The 26,441-nt window shown below is 37.9% G+C and overlaps 1 protein-coding gene across 2 annotated transcripts in view; it reads right to left on the bottom strand.

The window, feature by feature from the left end:
• The window catches only part of MRPL1 (mitochondrial ribosomal protein L1), a 99,235-nt gene that overhangs the window by 71,280 nt on the left and 1,514 nt on the right, over positions 1-26,441 (bottom strand). For both annotated transcript variants that reach the window (XM_043572405.1, XM_043572403.1), the window contains exons 2-3: positions 13,716-13,827; positions 2,367-2,625 (exon numbers count right to left, since the gene is read on the bottom strand). In XM_043572405.1, the coding sequence (XP_043428340.1) occupies positions 2,367-2,625; positions 13,716-13,827 (371 nt within the window). The remainder of the gene's footprint in view (positions 1-2,366; positions 2,626-13,715; positions 13,828-26,441) is intronic.

Raw genomic sequence — 26,441 nt, forward strand, 5'->3', positions numbered from 1 at the left:
TTCGAGCCCTGCGTCAGGCTCTGGGCTGATGGCTCAGAGCCTGGAGCCTGTTTCCGATTCTGTGTCTCCCTCTCTCTCTGCCCCTCCCCCGTTCATGCTCTGTCTCTCTCTGTCCCAAAAATAAATAAAAACATTGAAAAAAAATTTTTTAAAAAAAACAAAAAATGTCTTAGGAAGACAACAGTACCCTTTCAATGTTATTAGTTTACAAGTGGTTTTCATTTATGAAATGAAGTCTGTCATCCTACAATGTCTTCATCATAAACTACAGTTAACCTTTGAAGAACTCAGGGGTTTGGGGCACTGACCTCCAACACAACTGAAAATCTGCATATAACTTGACTCCCCAAAACTTAACTACTAATAGCCTACGATTGACCAAAAGCCTTACTGATAACATAAACAGTCAACTAACACACATTTGGTATGTTATATGTATTATATACTGCATTCTTATAACAAAGAAAACTAGAGAAAAGAAAATGTTATTAGGAAAATAAGGAATAGAAAATATATTTACAGTACTGTACTGTACTTATCAAAAAAACTCTGCATGTAAGTAGATCCTCACAGCTCAAACCTATGTTGTTTAAGGGTCAACTATACATTAATGGCTGACTGAGAAAATGATCATCTTGGATACTATAACATTTTTAAAATAAAAGGACAGTAACACTATAGTATAAAATAAAATTACAGCATGGTCAGTATAAACTGTTTCTAATAAATAAGAACTAAGAAATGAGAAAGACCTTGATTCAAATCCTAATTCTACCCTCTACCCTGTGACCTAGAAGAAGTTACTTCAGTTTCTATGTCTCAGCTTCCTCTTTTGAGATTATTATAGGATTAAGTGAGAAAATGCATGCAAAGCACTTAGCATTGTGGCTGGCACACAGGAAGTTTCCATAAATGTTGGTTGTGATAATTAAACACTTACCAAGTCCTTTACATGCATTATTTCATTTAAACCTCTGAAAAACTGCATGAACTAAGCATTTTATCTCCCTTTATCAAGAGAGAAAAATCGGGGGCACCTGGGTGGCTCAGTTGGTTAAGCATCCGACTTCGGCTCAGGTAATGATCTCACAGTTCGTGGGTTCAAGCCCCACATTGGGCTCTGTGCTGACAGCTTGGAGCCTGGAGCCTGCTTCTGATTCTGTCTCCCTCTCTCTCTGCCCCTCCCCTGCTCACGCTGTCTGTCTCTCTCAAAAATAAATAAATGTGGGGCGCCTGGGTGGCACAGTCGGTTAAGCGTCCGACTTCAGCCAGGTCACGATCTCGCGGTCCAGGAGTTCGAGCCCCGCGTCAGGCTCTGGGCTGATGGCTCAGAGCCTGGAGCCTGTTTCCGATTCTGTGTCTCCCTCTCTCTCTGCCCCTCCCCCGTTCATGCTCTGTCTCTCTGTCCCAAAAATAAATAAACGTTGAAAAAAAAAATTTAAAAAAAAAAAAAAGAAAGAAAATTAAAAATAAATAAATAAATAAATAAATAAATAAATAAATAAATAAATGTAAAAAAGAAAAAAAGTTAAAGAGGTAGAAATATAGATCTGAGGAGGTTAAACTGTAAGCCTAAAGTCAAAGAGCAAGTAAGTGGTGACATCAAGCTTCTGACCTATACTGTAATCTGATTCCAGAGCCCATTCTCTTAAGCACTACACTGTACTCCTCCTCCTAAGTGTTCAACTATTGTTGCTGTTGAGGTTGTTCAATTATATTCAAAACCTGTACCTTTCAGTTTGACCAAAAAAAGACATCCTTGGAATAAAAATTAAAACACTGCTTCCAAGAAAATTAGATTTCTTAAGACAGTTAAAAAATTTAGAGCTGTAATGGACCTCAGCTCTAACTCAGCATTTTTACTACTTTTAGAGTTTTATAAACAAAAGTCTTCCATGGAACTGCATATAAAGAGTGCAGAAAGGTTTTGGCTAAAGCAAGAGTGACGGGCATGGCACCCCATACATGCAAACTTAGTCTCAATGCAGGACTCTAAGGAACACACCTGAAGCAACTGAGCTAATCCCAAACTCTCATTTACAGAAAAGGAATAGGACACCCAGGCAGCTTAAGTCATTTTTCAAAGTTACAGCAATACCTCAATTAATTTTAACACCAATTTGCTGACATTTGTACCAGTGATTTTCAGGTGAATAGGACATACATGTTCATCAACTCTGCAGAATATGTTCAACATTCTACTTTATATTTTGAAAGTAAAGACAAACATTTTTCATCCTGAAGTACAGAAAAAGCATAAGATTTTCTAAAAATTGTTATATGGAACAGGAACTTGAAAAATTAAGAAACAGCAATTCATATAGCCACTGTTCACAAATAAATTTTTTTTAATTGAGTCTACATACCTTCTTCCCCAGTGCCATATCCAGTGTCAAATCAAGATAAACACCTTGCTTTGGATTAGTAAAGTCTAGAATTTGAAATTTCTTAAGTAACTGAATAGCCTTCTCCACCTTGTATATCTGTCTTGGATATAAGCGTTTTAAGTAGACATCATCCTCAGGTTCGCCTTCCATAAAGGAATATGACTTTATTTTTTCTGTTTCATCTGTTTTCTCATCTGATGTTTTGTCTTTTACACCTTTTTTTGTGCTCTTTGCAGGCCTTAAAAAAAGATAAATTCAAGATCAGTTACTCAATACACAGTCCAAGAAACTGTTTTTTTAATATTTCTTTCTTATTTTTGAGACAGTGAGAGCATGGGTAGGGGAGGGGCAGAGAGAGGCAGGGACAGAAGATCAGAAGCAGGCTCCGCACTGACAGACAGAGCCCGATGTGGGGCTTGAACCCACAAACCGTGAGATCATGACCTGAGCAGAAGTTGGATGCTCAACCAACTGAGCCACCCAGGCGTCCCAAGAAACTTTTTTCAAAAAAGCCAATGAATGTAAGACAGAAAAAATAATGAAATATAAATTTTACTTTATTTTAATTTTTTTAAAGTGTATTTTAATTCAAAAGCATAGACTGTTTTACAGTTTTTCTAATTCAACGAATATCAAGTGAACTTTTGTACTGTTTGCAGGTGATACAAAGTTAGATAAGGCATTGATGCTGCTCTCCAGAAATTTAGAGGAGTAGAAGAGACAGACATGCAAACAGATAATTTCAATACAGTGGGGTAAGTACTCTGACAGTGTTAGCAGAGCCAGGCCAAAGCCATAAGGAAGACTTTTAAGCCAGCCTAGTAAATTAAGGAAAGGTTTTAGAAGAGATGACCCTAACATCGATTCTTGAAGGATAAGAATCAGCCCAAGTATATACCCAAGAAAGACAAAAACCTATGACCACATGAAAAAGTGTACACAAATGTTCACAGCAGCATTACTAATGGCCAAAATGTAAAAACAACCCAGATGTCCAATAACCCAGATGGATGGATACATAAATGTGGTATATCCATACAATAAAATATCAATCAGCAGTGAAAAGGAATGAAGTACTGATACAAGCTACAAAAAGCATGAATTTGAAAAACATTATGCCAGTGAAAAGAAGCCAGTCACAAAAGACCACATATTGTATGGTTCCATCTATATGAAAGAACAAGAATGGGTAAATCCATAGAGACTGAAAGTAGATTTAGTGTTTGTCCGAGACTGGAGGAGGGGGTTGGAGAAATGGGGCATAACTGACAACGGGCATTGGGTTTTGGGGGAAGTTAACAAAAATGTTCTAAAAATGACACTGTTGGTGACGGCAAAAGTGTGAATATACTAAAGACCACTGAATTGTACACTTTAAATAGGTGAATTTTATGGTATGTAAATTATATCTCAATAAAGCTACTATTTTAAAAAGTAGAGTGGGGCACCTAGGTGGTTCAGTCAGTTAAGCATCCAACTCTGGATTTCCACTCAGGTCATGATCTCCTGGTTCATGAGTTCAAGCTCTGCATCTGGCTCTGTGCTGACAGTGTGGAGCCTGCTTGGGATTCTCTCTCCCTGCCCCTCCCCTGCTTGTGTGTGCTTTCTCTTTCTTTCTTTCTTTCTTTCTCTCTCTCTCTCTCTCAAAATAAATAAATAAACTTAAAAAAAAAAACACTAAAATTAGCAAGAGAAAAATTAAATTAAAAAAATAAAAAATAAAGAGTTAGCCAGGCAAAGAAACACATAATAAAAGTACTGAGTCATCAAATAGAATATGAATACATACAGAGAGCCATTATAAATTCTAACTGACTAGAGAAAAGTGGGCACAATTTTTCTGCAAGGGACCAGACAGCAAATAATTGATGGTCACTTATCTCAATAGCTCAATTCTGCCACTATGTGAAAGCAGCCATAGACACTGAAGAATGAATGAGTGTAGATGTGTTCCAATAAAGCTTTATTTATGAACAATGGCTTCAATTTCATAATTTTCATGTGTCACTAAAAAATGTAAGAACCATTCCTAGTTCATGAACCATACCAAAACAGATGGCAGACCAGATTTTTTGGCCCACTGGCCATATTTTAGTGACTCCTGAACCAAAGGGTAAAACAGAGGGCACAAAACATCAAAAGATGAGGCTGGAGAATCTACATCATAGAGGGCCTTCGCTAGAAACAATGAGAAGCCACAGCACAGGAGTGACATCTGTATTTTCGTACAGACTATTCCCACTATAAGAGATGGATTTGAAGGAAGCTGGATTGGACACAATATAAAGACTATTCCTTCCCTTGCTTCCCAAGGAGATATGACAGCCTCCAGAGCAGTGATGGTAATAGGCTGAAGAAGATAAGACATTAGATATTCACAAAGAAAATACCACAGGAAAAGAAGGGGGGAAAGACTCTAGAATACTTCCTAGGCTTCTGGCTTGTGTGACTAGGCATAGAGCTGTATCATTAAGACCAGAAATGAAAGCAAAACAGGTTTCTTGTGAGGAAAGTAGTCACAGAGATGAGTTCGGTTTGGGGCAATAGAGAATTTGGTGTGGGGTTGGTTACATCATTAACTTCAATTCTTTATCCCCTCTCTCAAGTCCCTTTGCTGAGTAACTTTGCAATTCCTCCCACTTAATGGGGTACAGCATGTTTCCTAGCACCTTGATTGGCCATGTGACTAGTGTGGCCAATATAATAAGCAAAAGTGACAGTTTTTCTGTTCTTAGTCCAAAAAGAGGCTTCATATGTTTCCACTTGTATGTTTGTATTTCTGTCATTTTCATAAGAACATGCCTGGGCTAGCCCAAAGGCAGGAGAAGGAGAGATACATCAAAGAGACCTGCCCCCACAGAACCCCAGGCTAGATTGGACAATTCTCAGCTGACCTGCAGACTCACAGATGTGCAGCAAGCTCAGCCAAGGTCATAAGAAACACCCATCCAAAGCTTAAATCAGCTGGGCCATAGATGTGTGGGCAATGATAAGTAACTCTTGAGTGGTCTGGTATATAACAAAAGCTAACAAGGTGTTTACAAAATATCTAGGAAAATATGTTCAGCAGGTAATTGCAGGTAAGAGTTTGAAGCTAAAAAATAGAAAAAAAAAAAAGACAGCTAGAGATAATATATTTTCTCAGCATTAATTCAAATCATACCTATAATCTTTTAACCATAAAGTTTTAAATTAGTTAAATAATATTCTAGAAAAAGGTTTGGGTTCTGTGGTAGGCAAAATAATGGCTTTCCAAAAAGGCAATATCTACATGGCAAAAAGGACTTTGCAGATGTGCTTAGGGCTAAAGACTTCCAGATAGGGAGATTATTTGGATAATCCAGGGAGTACAATCTAATCACACAAGTCCCTGAAAGCAGAGAAACTCCCCTTTCACCTGCATCTGACAGAGGTGGGAAGTGACAAAAGAAATTTGAGCATGAAAGGGAATATGCCATTCTTGGCTTTGAAGATGGAGGAAGGGGCCCTCAAGCCGGGGAATGTGGGTAGCCTCTCAAAAATGGGAATGGACAGGATACAGATTTTCCCCTCCAGTCTGGAAAGAAGCCCTGCTGACACCTTGATTTTAGCCCAGTGAGATCCATGGCTGACTTGACCCACAGAACTGCAAGATAATAAATTTGGGATGTTTTAAACCACAAAGTTTGTGGTAATTTATTATGGCAGCAACAGAAAACTAATATGGGGTCCTATAAAATTTATGTGCAAGAAATAGATGATAGCAAAATAATTTTTTTTAAAGAAACTAGGGGTGCCTGAGTGGCTCAGTCAGTTAAGCCTCCAACTCTTGATTTCGACTCAGATCATGATCTCACAGTTCATGTGTTCAAGCCCTGCATCAGTCTCCACGCTGTCAGTGCAGATCAGAGCCTGCTTGGGATTCTCTCTCTCCCATTCTTTTAGCACTCAATGAATCCTAATTACCACAAATAACAGCATCCTCCCAGCTAACAAGCAATTCAACAGAATAGCAGATAATGGCAATGCTCATTTTTAATGGGACACAGGTGTCCTTCTGGACTGATGACAAGTCTAAGCAGGTGCCCCAGTGGATGGATACAACACACCTCAACAGCTACTTTGGAAGTAGTCCACAAAATTCTGAACCTTCCAAAGTGGAGAAATCACATTTTTTATTTTATATTTAGTAAAAGAACAGGGAGGCCAATAAAAGAAGGAGCCTGGAGAACATGCTTTTTTTTTTTTTTTTTAAGTTTATTTATTTATTTTGAGAGAGAGAGAGAAGCAGAGAGAGGAGAGAGGGAATCCCAACCAGGCTTGATGCTGCCAGCTCAGAGCCCGACTGGGGCCCAATCCCACAAACCATGTGACCACAATCTGAGCCAAGATCAAAAGTAGGACGTTTAACCAACTGAGCCACCCAGGCATCCTGAGAGCGCCTGTTTTGGTAATAAAATCTCCATCTAAAATAAAACAAATAAATGTCCTAGCTGTAACCTATAGATTTACTTTATATAAATGCTGATTTCACCAATAAATTTGTAATCATGGCTGAACCTGTCCATTCAAATTGCAATTAATATCAAATTCCCAAGGACTGAAATGTGATTATGTTAATAAATATTTGCAAAACTCAAAAGAAGTCTGATACATAAAGAGACTGAATTGAGATATACAGCAATTTACTTATTTATACTTTTTTAAATTTTTTAATGTTTATTTATTTTTGAGAGAGAGTGCGTGTGTGTGCACGCGTGCGAGGGAGGGGCAGAGAGGGAGGGAGACACAGAATCCAAAGCAGGTTCCAATTTGTCAGCACAGAGACCAATGCAGGGCTGGAACCCACGAACTGTGAGATCATGACCTGAGCCGAAGTCAGATGTTTAACCAACTGAGACACCCAGGCACCCCTACTTACTTCTACTTTGATCTCTGTTTCACAAAATATTTGAGGTGATTCAAGAAAAATATTTTTAAGTTACAAACGGAAACACGGGTTTTTTGTTTTTTTTTTAATGTTCGTTTATTTATTTTTGAGAGAGAGAGAGAGCGAGAGCGCACATGCATGACCTGGAGAGGGGCAGAGAGAGGAGAGAGAGAATCCCAAGCAGGCTCCACACTGACAGCACAGAGCCGGATGAGATCTTGACCTGAGCCAAAATCAAGTTAGATGATTAACTGACTGAGACACCCAGACGCCCCTATTGTTTTTTAAGATTTATTTTATTTTAGAGAGAGAGAGCACAAGTGGAGGAGAGGGGCAGAGGGAGAGAGAGAGAGAGAGAGAGAGAGAGAATCACATTCTGAGCGTGGAGCCTAACATGGGGCTCAATTCCACAACCCTGGGATCATGAACTGAACTGAAATCAAGAGTTGGATGCTCAATGTACTGAGCCACCCAGGTGCCCCAGAACACTGTTTTGGATAAAGAAAAAAAAAAAAGCATAATACATTATAACACAGATCAAATAGGACTCTAAAAAAACACTTTCTTCCAAAATTAAAAAAACACACAAAAAATCTGTCAATAATTAATTTTGTAGACCGACTACCTATTTTCCATGACCCTTCAAAAAATGGCTATCTTTATTCATTAGAATCGCATCCAGAAGAACTCTGTTGCTTATGCAAATGTAAGGCCCTATCAGGAGAGTTTAAATACTGTGATTCTTGGGGAATAAAAATAAATCGTACTAAAAAGGGGTTTGCCAACGTGAGGGAGAAATACCTGGCAGTCTGAATCAAAGAGAATTTTGCTGCAGTCACCTTGGTACCTCAACCACATACATTAAATGAGTAATAAGAGACTACTCAAGTAATAACTCTCCCCTTCCTCATCTGTCCCTTAACACCGAAAGTGTAAAAGAAAAAATAATTCCATAGTCATACTCAAATGAGAAAAAAATCAGTGCTGTAATAATTTTTTTAATGTTTATTTATTTTTGAGAGAGAGAGAGAGAGAAACAGAATGTGAGTGGGGGAGGGGCAGAGAGAGAGGGAAGCACAGAATCCAAAGCAGGCTCCAGGCTCTGAGCTGTCAGCACAAAGCCCAACACAGGGCTTGAACCCTGAACCGTGAGATCATGACCTGAGCCGATCGGACACCCAACCAACTGAGCCACCCAGGTGCCCCAAAATCAATGCTGTAATAAAGCTCACTTCAAGACCTCTGAAGATGTGACCCCAGAGATCCAAGTCCCTTCAAGGCTGAAAAACCCTTTACACAGAGGAACTGGGGGATAGGATCCGGGCAGCACGGTGATACACAACTTCTGTCAAATTACACTGAGCTAAACAGAACTAAAGACAAAATGCCTAGGGCATGTAATTATTAATGGAATGCAAATATCTGGACATCTTATTTCTTAGTGTAATCCTGTAAATAAATTCACTAATATCTCTGACACTGGTTTATTCATGAAACTAAATGCAGAAGTTCTGCTTATGCTTACAATGTGAAAGCCAAAAGAATAAAATAGTCAGTAATAATATAAACAAATGAAAATTAAAAAATAAAAACTGGAAAGAGCACTAACAATAAGAGAGTTGGATAAAATCATGACTTTTCTTGAATGCATCACAAAGCTGAGATCACAGGGCAACTAAGTAGCCTTAAATCCAAAGAGAATCAGTCCACATTCCCCATGGCCACTCCATATGCATACTCAGGACACTCTCACCCATGGCAGAGTATAGAAGGCAAGCAGGTAAGAAGAAAAAAAAATCAGCTACAATTTTAGGACTACTAGAAACTCCCTGGGAAATCCACACACAAGGGGAGTTCATACTCAATTTACAGGCCCTTTCCACAGACCTCCACCAGATGCTCCTGGGAAAGACTGGAGCAGGCCAGGAGACTAGAAAACCTTCCTAAAGAGTGCAGGCACAGAGTTAGCCACTGCTGCCAGAAAGGCATGTAACCCTGAAAACATGTAGGGCACAGGTGTAGGGAAAAGAAAGAAAAAAACACCAAAACTTCTACCCTTAGGGGTAGGTCAGGAAACAGTCCTGAGCACAGTATCCTTACCAGTACAGTAAAGCTGGGGAAGGGCCTGGACACTGGCACAAGACCTGCAATAAATAAATACCAAAAGGAGAAGGGACAGAAATACTGAGAAAACCCCATTCCCAAGGTCCAGCCACACTGCATCTACTTAAGAAAAAGGCTGGACTTGGAAAACAGAATATCCCTCCTGCACCCATCACCAGCCTAGCAGGCACTAATAAGCAACAGCAATCTATACCAGGGGAGGGGAAAGAGTATGCAGAGAGACCCCCCTCTGAGGCACAGCTGCACAGGCAAGGCAGAAAATAGAGCATAAAACAGAAATGCTGAGAAAAACCTTCTAGCAACCCAGCCCCCACCCTAAGCACAACGTAAAGTACAGAAATGTGAAGCTGGTGGTAACCATAGCAACAACAAAACCAAAACCTAGCTCAACTTCTGACTGGACTGATTGAACACTGTGACAAGAAGAGGCATGTGCATTCCCAGGCATAAATACTAGGTACTTCGATCTCAACTGTTCTACACAAGATGTTCAACAGTCAAAAAATTTGAGATACATGAAAAAAGAGCCTATTATCAACAGAGAAACAGAACCAGAGTCAGAGATGATCAAGTGGCCTTTCCTTATTAGGATCTGCCACTGGCAAACCATGGGTATATGCACATACATGGAGGAGTGAAGAGATTCAAGATGACGAGAGAAGAGAGAAGCAAGCACAAGCCTCTCCAACCTGTCTCAGCTCTGATTTAAAAAAAAAAAAAAATTTCCATACAAAACTATTTCTTACTATATTATAAAATTGGTACCTTAAAAAATTAAAACCACCACTAAAATTACAAATACTATGATTCTCATCAAGCTACTGAATAATTCTCATTTGTCAGACATGAAAGAAATCATCTGCTAATAATTTACCAGTTTTATTTTATGTTGCATATTTCTCACGCTATAGTTTTTAGATGAGTGAAAATTGTTTTTAAAGTTGCACTGGAAGAGAATATGGGGAAGACATAAAATGAAAATTTTCTATAGGATAAAAGCAAACATTTAAAGATAAAATATTCTAACAGTAATTAATATCCCTAATAAATATTTTCAAAAAGCAGAAAAGAAGACAAACTGCTCAAAAGAAAAATAAGCAAAAGATATAAATTAGAATACAATGAAGAAACAGAAATAAAGACTGATGATATCAAGAGAGGTTAAGAATGCAGGCACTCATTCACTGCTGGAGGGATAGGGATGTAACCAGGTAGAACCCAATACTCCTCTAACTTAACAACAAAAAAGAATCCACTGGGTACTATGCACACTGAAAAGGAAGGCTCCTTTCTAGTTATATTTCTGCCACCTCCCTCTTCATCCTGTATCAAGCCATAGCAGACAGTATTCGTCCATATCATTCACTTTCATGCTTCTGTACCACTGAAATACTTTTCTCTCAACCCCCCTGCAAAATTCTTTCAGGACCCAGTTCAAATACTTCTTGCCATACCCCTTTCCAGGTAGAATTAATTTACCTTATATCTGTGATCCCATAGAACTTGGTCCATTTCTCTTCCACAGCAATTAAAATAAAAGGTTATATATAGTACACAATATGTACTAATTTATTTTATGTAAAGAGCTCCTACTAATCAAAGAATTGGAATAGAACATGAAGAAAATCCATAATAAACAATATAAATGGTTTTTTAACACATGAAGATATACAACCTCAATAATAATAAACATAAATTAAAACTTGATTATACCATTCATTACCCAGCAAATTGTCAGAGTTCAAAAATTTTAACTACACTGTATATGGAAAAATAGGCATTCTAATACTATTTACTGGCAAGAACATAAATTGTCAATATCTCTATGAAGGCAATTTGGCATTACCTATCAAAATTATAAATGCACATATCTTTTGATTCAAAAATTCTATTTCTCAGAGTTTATACTACAAATGTATTCATAATCTTTGACAAGATCTATGTACATGATTATTCACTGCAGGATCATTTGTATTAGCAAAAGATTAAAGATAAATGTGTATCATAGAGGGAAATAGGGAAATGGTTAAATAAATTATGGTATATTCACATGATGAAATATTACATGCAGGTCATTATAGCACTATTTTACAAGAGCCAAAACATGGAAACAACCTAAGTGTCCATCAACAGATGAATGGATAAAGAAAATACGGCACATGTATACAATGAAGTATTTATCATTCAGTCATAAGAAAAGAATGAAATCTTGCCATTTGAGACAACATGGATGGACCTTCAGGGCATTATGCTGATAAAAGTTAGACAAAAAATAACAAATACCATATGATCTCACTTATACATGAAATCTTTAAAAAAAAAAAATGAACTCACAGATGCAGAGAACTAATTGGTGGTTACCAAAGGCAAGGCGGGGGTGGTGAAATGGGCCAAGGTGGTCAAAAGTACAAACTCCCTCTTATAAAATAAATAATCATGGAAATGTAATGTGTAGCAAGGTGACTACAGTTAATAATACTGTATGGTCTGTTTGAAAGTTGCTAAGAGGGTAAATCTTCGAAAGCTCTCATCACAAGAAAAGAAAGTACATCTCTATATAGTGACAGATATTAACAAGACTTACTCTTATGGGGATTTCCGAAAATATATAAATATTGAATCATTATGTTGTACACCTGAAACTAATATATTATGTGTCAATTATATCTCATTAAAAAAAAATAACTACACAGCTCCATCTAAAACTATCTCCAAGATATATCATTTTTTTTAAGTTTATTTCTTTATTTTGAGAGAGAAAGAGAGAGCAAGTGCAGAAGAGAGGCAGAGAGAGATCTCAAGCATGATCTATGCTGTTTAGTGTGGAGGAGCCCGATGTGGCTCTAGAACCCACCAACAGTGACATCATGACCTGAGCTGAAATCAGGAGTTGGATGCTTAACAGACTGAGTCACCCAGGCACGCCTATGATACGCTGTTAAGTTAAAAGCAAGCAAGATGCAAAATGAGGAATACAGTTAAATAAGAAACAATTCTGACATTAAATGTATGTGTTTTTTTTCCTACACCAACCAATCATCTGACATCAGCCAAGTATCCCAACACTTGAACACAATTCTGATACTATCTACCTGGATTTTGCATCAGATCCCACAAGTTAAGGATTCAATCCCACAAGACTGCCCCCACTTCGGATGCCAACTGCAATTCAGGGCCTCTGGTATTTCTGGCCAAATGGCTAGAAATCAAGGCGTCCCGTGACCCCCTCCACAGACTTCATAATTTACTAGAATAGTTCACAGAGCACAAAGAAACACTTACTGAACATTTACCAGTTTATTATACAATAAAAAATATGATAAAGGATACAGATGAACAGGGACATAGGGGAAGGTCCAAAAGAGTCTAGAGTGTAAGAGTTTCTCTCCCCAGTGGGCCTGGGTGAGTCACCTTTCTGGCACACGTATATATTCACCAATCCAGAAACTCTTAGAACCCCACAGTACTGGGATTTTTATGGAGGCATAATCAATTATGAACTCAATCTCTAGCCTCTCTCCCTGGCAGGGCTGAAAGATTATTCTTTTTTTTTTTTTTTTTTTTTTGTTTAGTGTTTTTTTTCATTTTCTGAGAGAGAGAGAGAGAGAGAGAGAGAGAGAGAGCGAGCAGGGGACAGGCAGAGAGAGGGAGACACTGAACCCGAAGCAGGCTCCACCAGAGCCTGATGTGGGGCTCAGACTCAAGAACCATGAGATTATGACCTGAGCTGTAGTCCGACATTTAACTGAATGAGCCACCCAGGCACCCCAGGGCTGAAAGAGTCTAATCATGGCTTGCTCTTTCTGGTGACCAGCCCTCACCTAAGAGTCTACAAGATTTGCCTTATTAGAACAAAAGATGTTCCTATCACCCAGAAAATTACAAGAGGTTTTAAGAGCTCTGTATCAAGCACTGGGGCAGAGACCAATATAAATATTTCTTATCATATCACAAAATCTTAGCTCCAACACTTACTAGCTCTGTGACCCTAGGCAAGTTATCTAATCTATCAGTGCCTTACTTTTCAACTCAAAAACATAACATTGTAACAACAGCTTGCACATAAAGTTGCTGTGGAAAATAAATTAATTATTGAATGCCAGTGTTCAATATATGTTAAGTATTACTATAATAAGTCATATTTTTTTCTTTAGGACTATAAAAGGTCAAAGAAGCAGAGATGATAAACTTTTACAACTATATGTCCCTGTACATATTTATGGGACAAAGCATAATGTTTTTTAATCAAAATTTTAAATGAATGCAAACAAAATGAATTAAAAAAAAATACTTACTTTGTAGCAGCAGCAAAATATCTGCTGGGCACCCAAACATTTACAGAACAAGGATAAAGAGGTGTCTGACAAGTCGTCTTGGAAAGACCATGCTTTTGACGATGTATCAAGACTTGAAAGAAAAAAAATACATTAATCATTACATCCATACTTTTTATATTCTTAATGTTTCCAAAACAAAAAAACAAAAATATTAAATATTTTATGAGTCTCAACCATTCTTTAAAAAGTGTAATAGTGGGGCACCTCAGTGGCTCAGTCAGTTAAGTGTCTGACTTCGGCTCAGGTCATGATCTCCGGGTTGGTGAGTTTGGGCCCCATGTTAGGCTCTGTGCTAACAGCTGGAGCCTGGGGCCTGCTTTGGATTCTGTGTCTCCCTCTCTTACTGCCCCTCCCCTGCTTGCACTCTGTCTCTGTCTCTTTCTCTCTCTCTCAAAAATACATAAACATCAAAAAAAAATTTTTAAGTATAATAATAGAACCTACAATACATGAAACTAAAGCCAAGTAAACATCTAATTCAACAATTGTCTTCATTTTTTGTTTAAGATTTTGTTTTTAAGTAATCTGTACACCCAGTGTAGAGCTCAAACTTACAACCATGAAATCTACAATTGTATGTTCTACTGACTGAGCCAGCCAGGTGCCCCCTGTCTTCATTTATTTTTAACTTAATGTAGTTCAGGTTCAACAGAGTATGTTAGCTCTGCTATTATGGAATATATATCCTGAATTTCTTAATAATTTAATTTTTTCTCTTTTTATATGTATAATACATTCACAGAGTTGCCCAATGTACATCTGAAGAATAACAGCTAAGTGGAGGGAATTGCCTTACCAGAGATCAATGTGTTATGAAGTTATGGTAATTAAGACACTTTGCTATTGGCACAAGTATAGAAAGACAAATTAATAAAACAAAAATAGCCTAGCAACAGACCCATACACATGTGGATATTTGAAATATGACAAATATTGTAGATCATTATGCAAATAATTCAATTAGGTGGTGTTAAGAAAAGAGATTATTCATAGGGAAAAGAATAGATTTAGATCCCTATCTCATAACACACACACACACACACACACACACACACACACACACACACACCACACCAATCAAATTTAGATGGACCAAGGATTTACATTTGAATGACAAAACTAAAAGCTTTCAGAATACAGGAAAGTATCTTTTTGATCATTTAGGAGGGACCAATTTCACAAACAAAACGCAAAAGCACTGGCCAAAAATGACTTATTAGTGTTAAGACTATCTGTTTATTAAAGAAAGTGAAAGACAAGCCAAAATTGAGAGAATAACAACATATATAACAAAGAATTAATATCCAGAATATATAAGATCAACCTAATTAAAAAAATAAAAGAGACGAACAGGTTTCTAACTGAAAAGGCAACATAAATGATGCATGAAATGCATGGAAAAATGCACAATCTCATTTGTAGTCACATAAATATTAATTTAAACCACAATAAAATACCATTTGACATTGCTGTTTAAAGTAGGCCTCTAAATTAACATTACACCAGCATGTAAAATAAACCACATCCCTAAGTATTTTGCTGCAGCTGACAATATTTTTTTCATAAGACTTCTTCAATGAACAGTGCTTTGATTTCATTGTGGACAGGTAACAGTTTCTAGATGAGAGCATTTAAGCAGCAATGTTTTACATACATCAGACTGGCCAAACTTTTTTTAAAAAGTCTGGGGTTGCTGAAAATGTTAAGGATAAATTTTACACATAGCAGATAAGAGTATGAATTGGAATACCATTATGGAAAACAATATGACATAACTCAATGAGTCTAGGCATACACATATCAATGATGCAGTTATTCCACTTCTAGGAATATATCCTAGAGGAACTCCTGCCCATGTATACTAAGAGACATGCACAAAAATAACATCATCATAACATCAGGAGACTTCTGGGGAAGATGGCAAAGTATGAGGACCATAAGCTCATCTCGTCCCAGAGACACAATTAGATATCGGCCAATTCAGTGTAAGTAACCCAGAAAATAACCCAAAGATTGGCAGAACAGACTCTCCACAGCTAAACGTAGAGAAGAGGCCACTTTGAAGAGGGTAGGAAGGACAGGGATGCGGTTGGGAGCCACATGGAACTGCAAGACTGTCCACAAGAGGAAGGAACACCATGGGCATAGAGAAAGCAGAGAAATAAACCCTCACACCAAGACAGCCCAGAGGAGGAAGACCAGTCCTCGTGACATTTGGCTTCGAAACCAGAGGGACTGAATTTCCAGAGTTCTTACAATCAGCGAGGCTTAATATTTGGAACTTTAAAAGAAATCAGCAAGCTCAAGGGACAGACAGGTGGCAGAGCCAGGAGGGCAAAAGGAAACTGAGCCCTTGCCCTTAAAGAGACAGCACAACAAACAGCCCCATGGAGATAGAGCACAGAAACAGCAGGTTGAACAATGCCTCAGGTATATGAGAGGGAGATATGTTTATACAAATCTCATTGTGTACTGGAGAGCCAGGGTCCTTGAGAGACTTCTCCAGGAACAAAATTGCTGGTGAGTGCCATTTCCATGCCTCACCCCCAGCATAATCACACCAACACCTTTGGGAACCAGCGCAATGCCAACACTTGCTAACTTGCTAACAGTGCACCCTGCCCCCAGTTCTCCTGCTGACATGCCCCTTCCAGCCAGGCCTCCAATCCAGGTCTCCTCCCACAGCAGATTCACATAAACATTTCTTTTTTTTTTTTTTTTTTAATTTTTTTTTTTCAACGTTTATTTATTTTTGGGACAGAGAGAGACAGAGCATGAATGGGGGAGGGGCAGAGAGAGAGGGAGACACAGAATCGGAAACAGGCTCCAGGCTCTGAGCCATCAGCCCAGAGCCTGACGCGGGGCTCGAACTCACGGACCGTGAGATCGTGACCTGGCTGAAGTCGGATGCTTAACCGACTGCGCCACCCAGGCGCCCCTGCATTTCTAACACCATGCATCACTACCCCAAGCACTTCTGCAGATCTGCTGCCTCCAACACAACCTGACTCAGTTCCTAGTTCTGGAGGTCCTGCCCTGCTAACTCAGGGCCTTGCTGGCACCAAGCACGCTGCCCCCATGTTCACCTGAAGTTAGATGCTCCTGGATCTCTGACAAACACCTGACCTGACTCAATTAGAGCCCAAGGGGGCCCCATACTGGCCCACTGACACCACAGAGACCAGATCCTGCCCATAAAAGACAAAGAGAGCCACTGCAGATGACTGGACTGAAGGCAAACATGGCTCAGCCACAACAGCAGGGCACATTCAACACTCATGGGAGACACACCTGAAGTTCCAGGTTCTGGTGAATAGGGGACACTGACATTGCATTGCAGGGCACTACAGAACCTATTCCTCATAAGGTCCTACTTTCAAGAGCAGGAGACATAGCTAACTTTTCTAACATGCAAAAACAGACACAGAGAGTTAGACAAAATGAGAAGACAGATGAGTTTGTCCCAAATGAAAGAACAGGACAAAATGACAAGAGACCTAAACAAAATGGAGATATATAATATGCCTGACAGAGAATTTAAAAATTTTTTTAATGTGTATTTATTTTTGAGAGAGAGACAGAGCACGAGTATGGGAGGGACAGAAAGACAGGGAGACATAGAATCTGAAGCAGGCTCCAGACTTTGAGCTGTCAGCACAGAGCCCAATGTGGAGCTCAAACCCACAGACCATGAGATCATGACCTGAGCTGAAGTCAGATGCTTAACCAACTGAGCAACCCAGGAGCCCAAAGAATTTAAAGTAATGGTCATAAAGATACTCATTAGGCTTGAGAAAAGAGTAAAGAATCTCAGCAAGACCTTTAACAAAGAGATAGAAAACATAAAAAAAAAAAAAAAAAGATGAAAAACTCAATAACTGAAGTTACAAATACACTAGATGGAAAACAGTAGCAACCTGGAGAACAGAGTAATGGAAAGCAATAAAGCTAAACAAGAGAAAAAATAATAATAATAAATGTGAAAGTAGACTTAGGGAACTCAGCAACACCATTATTCACATTATAGGACATTCACATTATAGGAATCGCAGAAGAAGAAAAAGAAAAGGGGGTAGAAGAAATTTACTTGAAGAAATAATAGCTGAAAATTTCTAAATCTAGGGGAAAAAAAAACAAAAATCCAGATCCAAGAGGTAGAGATCCCCAAACAAAATCAAACTAAGGAAGTCCACCTCAAGACCAACTAAAATGGCAGAAAATAGTTATTAAGAAAAAAATTTAAAAGCAACAACAGAAAAGTTACATCCAAGGGAAACTCCATAAGGCTATCAGCATATTTTTCAGCACAAACTTTGCAAGTCAGAAGGGAGTGCTAGATATATTCAAAGTGCTATGGGAAAAACAAACAAACAAACAAACAAACAAACTGCAGCCAAGAATACTGCGTCCAGCAAAGTTATCATTCAAATAGAGGGAGACAGTTTCCCAAACAAAAATTAAAGGAAGTCATGACCCGTAAATCAGCCTTATAAGAATGTTAAAGGGGACTCTTTGAGTGGATGGTAAAGACCACCAGTAGGAATAAGAAAAGTAGGAAACACAAAAGAAGTAAAAATAAGTTCACCTATAAAAATCAGTCAAGGGATTTACAAAAATAAAAGCATATAAAGTAGGGCACCGTATACCTATAAAGTGGGAGGAGAGGAATAAAGAATGGGTTCTAATTGAAGTAATAATCAAATTAGACTGCTGTATGCATATTGTATATAAACCTAATGGAAACCACAAATCAAAGACCAGTAATAAATATGCAAAAATAAAGAGAAAGGAATCCAAGTATATCACTAAAGAAAGACAACAAACCATAGAAGAAGCAAAGAACAACTCCAAAAAGAACCATAAAACAAGTAACAAAATGGCAATAAGTACATACCTACCAACAATTACTTTGAATACTCCAGTCAAAAGACAGCACAACAAAATGGATGAAAAAGCAACACCCATCTATATACGGCTACAAAAGACTCACTTCAGACCTAAAGATGTGCAGATTGCAGTGCCATGTCTATCTAGCTCAGTCAACATGAGACTCTTGATCTCAAGGTCATGAGTTCACACCCCACATTGGGGTAGGGTTTACTTTAAAAAAAAAAAAAAAAGTACATGAAGATTGAAAATAAAGGGATGGAAAAGCATTTATCATGCAAATGGAAGTGAAAAGAAAGCCAGGGTAGCAATACTTATATTGGACAAAATTGACTTTAAAACAAGGTCTGTAACAAGAAAGAAAGAAAGAAAGACCCCATATAATCATAAAGCATAAAACAGAACAAGAAGATATAACAACTGTAAATATTTATGCAACAAGCACCCAATACATAAAGCAGATAATAAGAAACATAAAGGGAGTAATCAATAGCAATAATAACAGTAGGGGACTTTAAAACCCACTTACATCAATGGATATCATCCAAACAGAACATCAACAAGGAAACCATGGTTTTGAAAGACACATTGGACAAGATGGGTCTAACAGATATATTCAGAACATGGTACATTCTACAGAATAGGTCACATATTAGGCCACAAAAGCAAGTCTCAACAAATTCAAAAAGATCAAAGTCATACCATGTATCTTTTCTGACTGCAACACTATGAAACTAGAAATCAAGAAAAAATCTGGAAAAAACACTAATACATGAAGGCTAAAAAACATGCTACTAAACAATGAATGGGTCAACCAAGAAATCAAAGAGGAAGTCAAAGAATACATGCAAGCAAATGGAAATGAAAACACAGTGGTCCAAAATCTCTGGGAGGCAGCAAAAACTGTTCTAAGAGGACAGCTTATAGCAATACAAGTCTATCTCAAGAAGCAAGAAAAATCTCAAATCAAGAACCTAACCATATACCTAAAGGAGCTAAAGAAAGAGGAACAAGCAAAACCCCAAAATAGCAAAAGGAATAAAATAATGAAGATTAGAGCAGAAATATATAGAAAAAACAAAACAAAACAATAGATCAATGAAACAAGGAGGTAGTTCTCTGAAAGATCAACAAAACCAATAAACCTGGAGCCAGACTCATCAGAGAGAGAGAAGACTCAAATAACCAAAATGAGAAATGAAAGAGGAGAAATGACAACTGATACCACAGAAATACAAAGGATTATAAGAGAGCATTATGAAAAATCATATACCAACAAATTGGACAACCTAGAAAAATGGGTAAATTCCTAAAAATATATAATATACCAAAACTGAAGTAGAAAGAAACAGAAAATAAACAGATCGATTACCGGCTATGAAATTGAATCAGTAATCAAAATTCCAACCAACCAACAAACAAAAGTCCAGGACCTGGTGGCCTCACAGATAAATTCTATCAAACACTTAAAAAAGAGTTACCTAATTTTCCAAAACTATTCCAAAAAATTGAAAAGGAAGGAAAGCTTCCAAATTCATTCTATGAGGCCAGCATTACCCTGATGTTGAAATGAGATAAAGGCACTAACAAGAAAGGGAACTAAAGGTTAATGTCCCCGATGAATATAGATGTAAAAATCTTCAATAAAACATTAGTAAAATGAATCCAACAATACATTAAAAAACTCATTTACCACGATCAAGTGGGCTTTATTCCTGTGATGCAAGGTAGTTCAATATTCTCAAATCAATCAACATGTATATCACATCAATAAGGGATAAAAAGCATAGTATCATTTCAACAGACGCAGAAAAAGCAAGCAAGGTAGTTCAATATTCTCAAATCAATCAACATGTATATCACATCAATAAGGGATAAAAAACATAGTATCATTTCAACAGACGCAGAAAAAGCAACAATATCCTTTCAAGATAAAAACCCTCCACAAAGTAGGTTTAGAGGGAACATACCTCAACATAATAAATGTCATGTATGAAAAACCCATAGCTAACATCATCCTCAATGGGGAAAAACTGAGAGCTTTTCCCCTAAGGTCAGGAAAACGACAAAGATGTCTACTCTCACCACTTTTATTCAACATAGTACTGGAAGTCCTGGTCACATAAATCAGACAACAATAAGAAATAAAAGGATCCAAATCAGTAAGGAAGAAGTCAAACTTCCACTATTTGCAGATGATATGACACTTTATACAGAAAACCCAAAAGACTCCTCTAAAAATCTACTATAACTGATAAATGAATTCAGTAAGCTCACAGGACACAAAATCCATATACAGAAATCCACTGCATGTCTATACATTAATAATGAAGTAGCAAAAAGAGAAATTAAGAAAGCAGTCCCATTTACAACTGCAACAAAAATAATAAAATACATAGGAATAAAATTAAACAAAGAGGTGAAAGACCTATACTCTAAAAACTATAGAACACTGATGAAAGAAACTGAAGAGGACACAAATGGAAATATATTCCATGCTCATGTACTGAAGAACAAATGTTGTTAATATGTCCATACTACCAAAAGCGACCTACAGACTTAATGCAATCCCTATCAAAATACCAACAGCATTTTTCACAAAACTAGAATAAATAATCCTAAAATTTGGATGGAACCACAAAAGACCGTGAATAGCCAAAGCAATCTTGAAAAAGAAAAACAAAACTGAATGTATGACAAAGCAAGATTTCAAAATATACTACAAATCTTCAATCAAAACAGTGTGGTACTGGAGTATCCAACCCTTGATAGCGGGTTTGTGAGTTCAAGCCTCACGTTGGGCATGGAAGCCTACTTAAAAAATAATAAAAGGGCACCTGGGTGACTCAGTCAGTTGAGCATCCAACTCTTGATTTCAGCTGAGGTCATGATTCCAGGGTCATGGGATCGAGCCCCACATTGGACTCTGCACTGAGCATGGAGCCTGCTTGGGATTCTCTCTCTCCCCCTCTGCCCCTCTCCTTCTCACTCAAATAAAATTTTTTTAAAAAAAGAAAAGAAATATTATTCAGCCATAAAGAATGAAATCTTGGGGCGCCTGGGTGGCTCAGTCGGTTAAGCATCCGACTTCAGCTCAGGTCATGATCTCGCAGTCCATGGGTTCGAGCCCTGCGTCAGGCTCTGTGCTGACAGCTCAGAGCCTGGAGCCTGTTTCAGATTCTGTGTCTCCCTCTTTCTCTGACCCTCCCCTGCTCATACTCTCTCTCTGTCTCAAAAATAAATAAATGTTAAAAAAAAAAAATTTAAAAAAAAAAAAAGAATGAAATCTTGCCATTTGCAACAACATAGATGGATTTAGAAATTATAATGGCGGGGTGCCTGAGTGGCTCAGTCAGTTAGGCAGCAGACTCTTGATTTCGTCTCAGGTCATGATCTCACAGTTTGTGAGACCATGCCCCACATGGAGCTCACACTGCTAGTGCATGGAGCCTGCTAAAAAAGTAAAAAAAAAAAAAAAAAAAAAAAAAAAAATTATAATGGTATGTGAAGTCAGTCAGTCAGAAAAAGACTAATAACATAGGATTTCACCCACAGGTGGAATTTAAGAAACAAAACCAAGAGATAAACCAAAAAAAAACACACAAAAAAACAAAACAAAACAAAAAAACCAGACTAACTATAGAGAAGAAACTGATGGTTACCAGAGGGGAGGTGGGTAGGAGGATAGGTGATACAGGTGATAGGTGATCCCTCCTATTAAAGGGATTAAAGGGAGGGATTAAAGAGAACACTTACCATGATGAGCACTGAGCAGTGTACAGAATTGCTGACTTACTATATCATACAACTGAAACTAATATAACACTGTATGTCAACTATATTGGAATTTAAATAGATCATCATTATCATCGTAACATTTTTATAATGGCAAAACTGCAGAAACAAACCCAAACATTTACATACAGTAGAACGGATAAATTATGGTATATTCCTATAATGGAAAGCTAGAGAAGTATAAAAATCACTATATTATATGGATGAATTTCCCAAACATAATTTTGAGCAAGAAAAGTAATTGGCAGGGGCACCTGAGTGGCTCAGTGGGTTGAGCATCTCACTTCAGCTCAGGTCATGATCTCTCACTTTGTGAGTTTGAGCCCCACGTGGGGCTCTGTGCTGACAGCCCAGAGCCTGGAGCCTGCTTCAGATTCTGTGTCTTCTTCTCTCTCTGTCCCTCCCCTGTTCGCCCTGTCTCTATCTCTCAAAAATAAATAAACATTAAAAAAAAAAATTTTTTTTTAAATCACACATGGTAGGAGTGCCTGAGTGGCTCAGTCAGTTGAGTGGCCGACTTCAGCTCAGATCACCATCTCGCAGTTCGTGAATTCAAACCCCACATCAGGCTCACTGCTGTCAGCGTGGCGGCCACTTTGGATCCTCTGTCCAAGACTACACGTGCTCACTCTCTCTCAAAAATAAATGTTAAAAATATCACACATGGTAAATGAAGGAACAGCAATTATCCATTCAAGGTTTGGCAAACACTTCCAAATAATAATTCTAAGTGTACTAAACAAGAAAACCTTGCAGAAACCTTGGCAAGATCCTCAAAATAATAATTCTCTTTAATATAATAATTCCAACCTACTATAAAACAATCAACCACCATTATTTGGAATCCCAAGTCAGGACAACCAGAGATTAACTTTTCAACAGAAATCTATGAAACTGTGACAGACTAAAAAAACAAATTGCAAAAATACCACTACATTGACCCTTGAACAACACAAGTTTAAACTACATGTATCCACTTACATGCAGATTTTCAATAAATACAGTATAGTACTGTAAATGTATTTTTGCTTCCTCATGATTTTCTTAATAACATTTTTTCCAGCTTACTTTATTGTAATAGTACAATATATAATACATATAACGTACAAAATACGTGTTAATCAACTGTTATCAGTAAGACTTCCAGTCAACATTAGGCTACTAGCAGTTCCATTTTTGAGTTAGGGGGAAGCGAGGGACAGGGGGGGAGAGGGTGTGTGACAGTTACCATGGTCTGTCCCTGTTCCACTAGCTGGGGGTAGACTCAATAAAGAAAGAAACTAAAAAAAATGTTATATGCATATTAGCAACTGCATGGGAATGGGGGGGGGGGCACACTCCTAATCCCTACACTGTTCAAGGGTCAACTATATTTAAATAGCACTGTTAGATCATCATACCTGTGTTTTTAATCCCTCTGTAGTCAATTTGTCTATGTGTATTATTACATGCCATTAACACATTTCTTCTCCCCTCACTCTTAGCAGATAACCTTGCTTGCTACTTCAGAGAAAATAGAATTATCTCAACTACTTATGAACCTACCTGAATCTGTACTCTCAAGTCACTCCCACGCCCACCCCTTGGAAAAGAGAAATTATTCCCTCTCCTTTGCTAGTTTATTCTTTTTTTTTTTTAAACATTTATTTATCTTCAGAGAGAGAATCTCAAGCAGGCTCCACACTATCAGTGCAGAACCCAACGTGGGGCTCGAATCATGAACAGTGAGATCATGACCTGAGCCAAAATCAAGAGTAGGCTTAACCGACAGACACCCAGGCACCCCTCCTTTGCCAGTTTATTCTTATACCTGAAACTGAAAGGTTAGAGTTCTGTAATCCTCAGTTTCCCTAGGAGATCTTATCCATCTAGTCTTTGCCTTCCCACTACACCCACCACACTCTGGGCCACCATCATCTATCATATGGATTACTGCAACAAATTCAAAACTATTCTATCTTCTACCCTTGGTCTTCTCCATTTCTTTTCTACCCACCAGTAAGATCATTTAAAAGTGAAAATATCATGATATCCCTAAAATGCTTGGATGACTTGATCATTGAATAAAGTAAATTCCTAACAAGGTCCTCCATGAGCTACTTCTAACCTACTGTGATTTTCATCTAACAGGACTCTCTTTCATACTTGCCATACTTCAAATACACCGGCCTCCTTTCAGTTTCTAAGACACACCCTGTTTTTTAACCACTTTAGTATTTTCAAATATAAAATTAATCTTCCCTCCATCTGTAACATTCTCCCATACCCCGCCCCCATTCCCTTTCCATAGCTAATTCCTAAATATCCTATGATCTTTGAGGGATATTTCAGGGACTCTATTAAAGTACTACTTCAGAAAAGTCTTCCCTGAAGATTCAGAAGAGGCTAGGCCTCCTCACATACACTCCTATAGCACCTTGTACTTTCCCCTCACATCACTTAGGACAATTGTAATTAAAGAAAATAACTAGCCAATTAATGTCTGCTCCTCATAAATGATAAGCATCATGGGGAGGGAATGTGTATAGCTTATCCACCATTTCTGTCCCTATCACATAGCACAGTGTTTGTTTAAACACACACACACACACACACACACACACACACACACACTAAACATCTGTTGAATAAAGGAAGTAAATTCGAACAAATGAAAGCACAAAGTGGATTTAAATTACTTTAAATATTATTCATTACAACACATGGAAGAGGGGTGGCATTTTGTTGAAGATCCATTGATTTTTTCATTTATTCAACAATGAATATGCCAACAAAACATGTGCTAGCACTGCTTTAAGCATTTAGTGAACAAACCAAACAAAAATCCCTGTCCTCATGGAGCTTACATCCTAGCGGGGGGAGATAACACTATTAAACACAAAATGGTAGTGATGGAGAAGGGGGAACCCAGTGGGTAAAAGTGACTGAGTCAAGAGGACAGTGGGTTGCAACTTTAAGTTAAAGTAGGCCTCATCAAAAAGGTGACATGTGAGCAAAGACTTGAAAGAAATGAGAAAATTACTCATACAAGTATCTAGAAAAAGTGTTTGAGACTCACCCCAGCTGGGAGAAAAAGTTCTCCCAAGGCAGAAATGTTCTTGGGGTTGATGAGGGAACAAGGAAGCTAGTGTGGCTAGAGCACAATGAGTGAGGGAACAGGGTAACTGTGAACAGGTCAGAGGGTAAGCTGGGTAAATGGGGGTGGGACTAAGCAGGAACAATATGATGTGGAATACCCTCGGGCAGTGCTATCCAATGGAAGTATAATGTAAACTACATGTATAATTTTAAATTTTCCAGTAGCCACAATAAAAAAGGTAAAAAAGAAACCAGTGAAATAAAAATTAACATATTTTATTACAGCTAATACCACAAAATATTATTTCAACATGTTATCAGTATAAAAATTTCAGGTGTTCAACTGTTTTTGGTACTAAGCCCTCAAAATCTAATGTGTATTTGACACGCTCAATTCAAATTAGCTATGTCTGAAGTGCTCAATAGTGGATAACATGGACAGAACAACTGCAGGCCATTCTAAGGACTTTAGATTTAGAAAAATGGGGAGACTTTCAGAATTTTGAGCATAAGAGTAAGTTATAGGACCGATTTCACTACTTGTTGAGAACATAGAGAAATCCAGGTGAGGAATGGTAACAGCATGCAAGGTAGTTGCTATAGAGTTGTGAGAATTTAGATTTTGGATTTTATTTCGAGGGTAAAATCAACAAGATTTGTCAACTATTTATTTAACGTGAAGTATGGGGAAAAGGGGGAGTTGAGGATATTCTCAGGTTTGGGCCCAGACAACTGAAACATTGAAGTTATCATCAAATGACATGAGAAAGACCACAGAATATGAAGAGCTTGATTTTAGACAAGTGTTAAGTGCTAATAAGATATACAAGTGGAGATCTAGAACTGGCAGATGAGTTTAAGAATCTAAAGTTCAGGAGATGTCCCAACTATAGATATAAATTTGAGAACCATTAGATATGGACA

Source organism: Prionailurus bengalensis, chromosome B1 (genome assembly GCF_016509475.1).
Source record: "Prionailurus bengalensis isolate Pbe53 chromosome B1, Fcat_Pben_1.1_paternal_pri, whole genome shotgun sequence".
Lineage (NCBI taxonomy): Eukaryota > Metazoa > Chordata > Mammalia > Carnivora > Felidae > Prionailurus > Prionailurus bengalensis.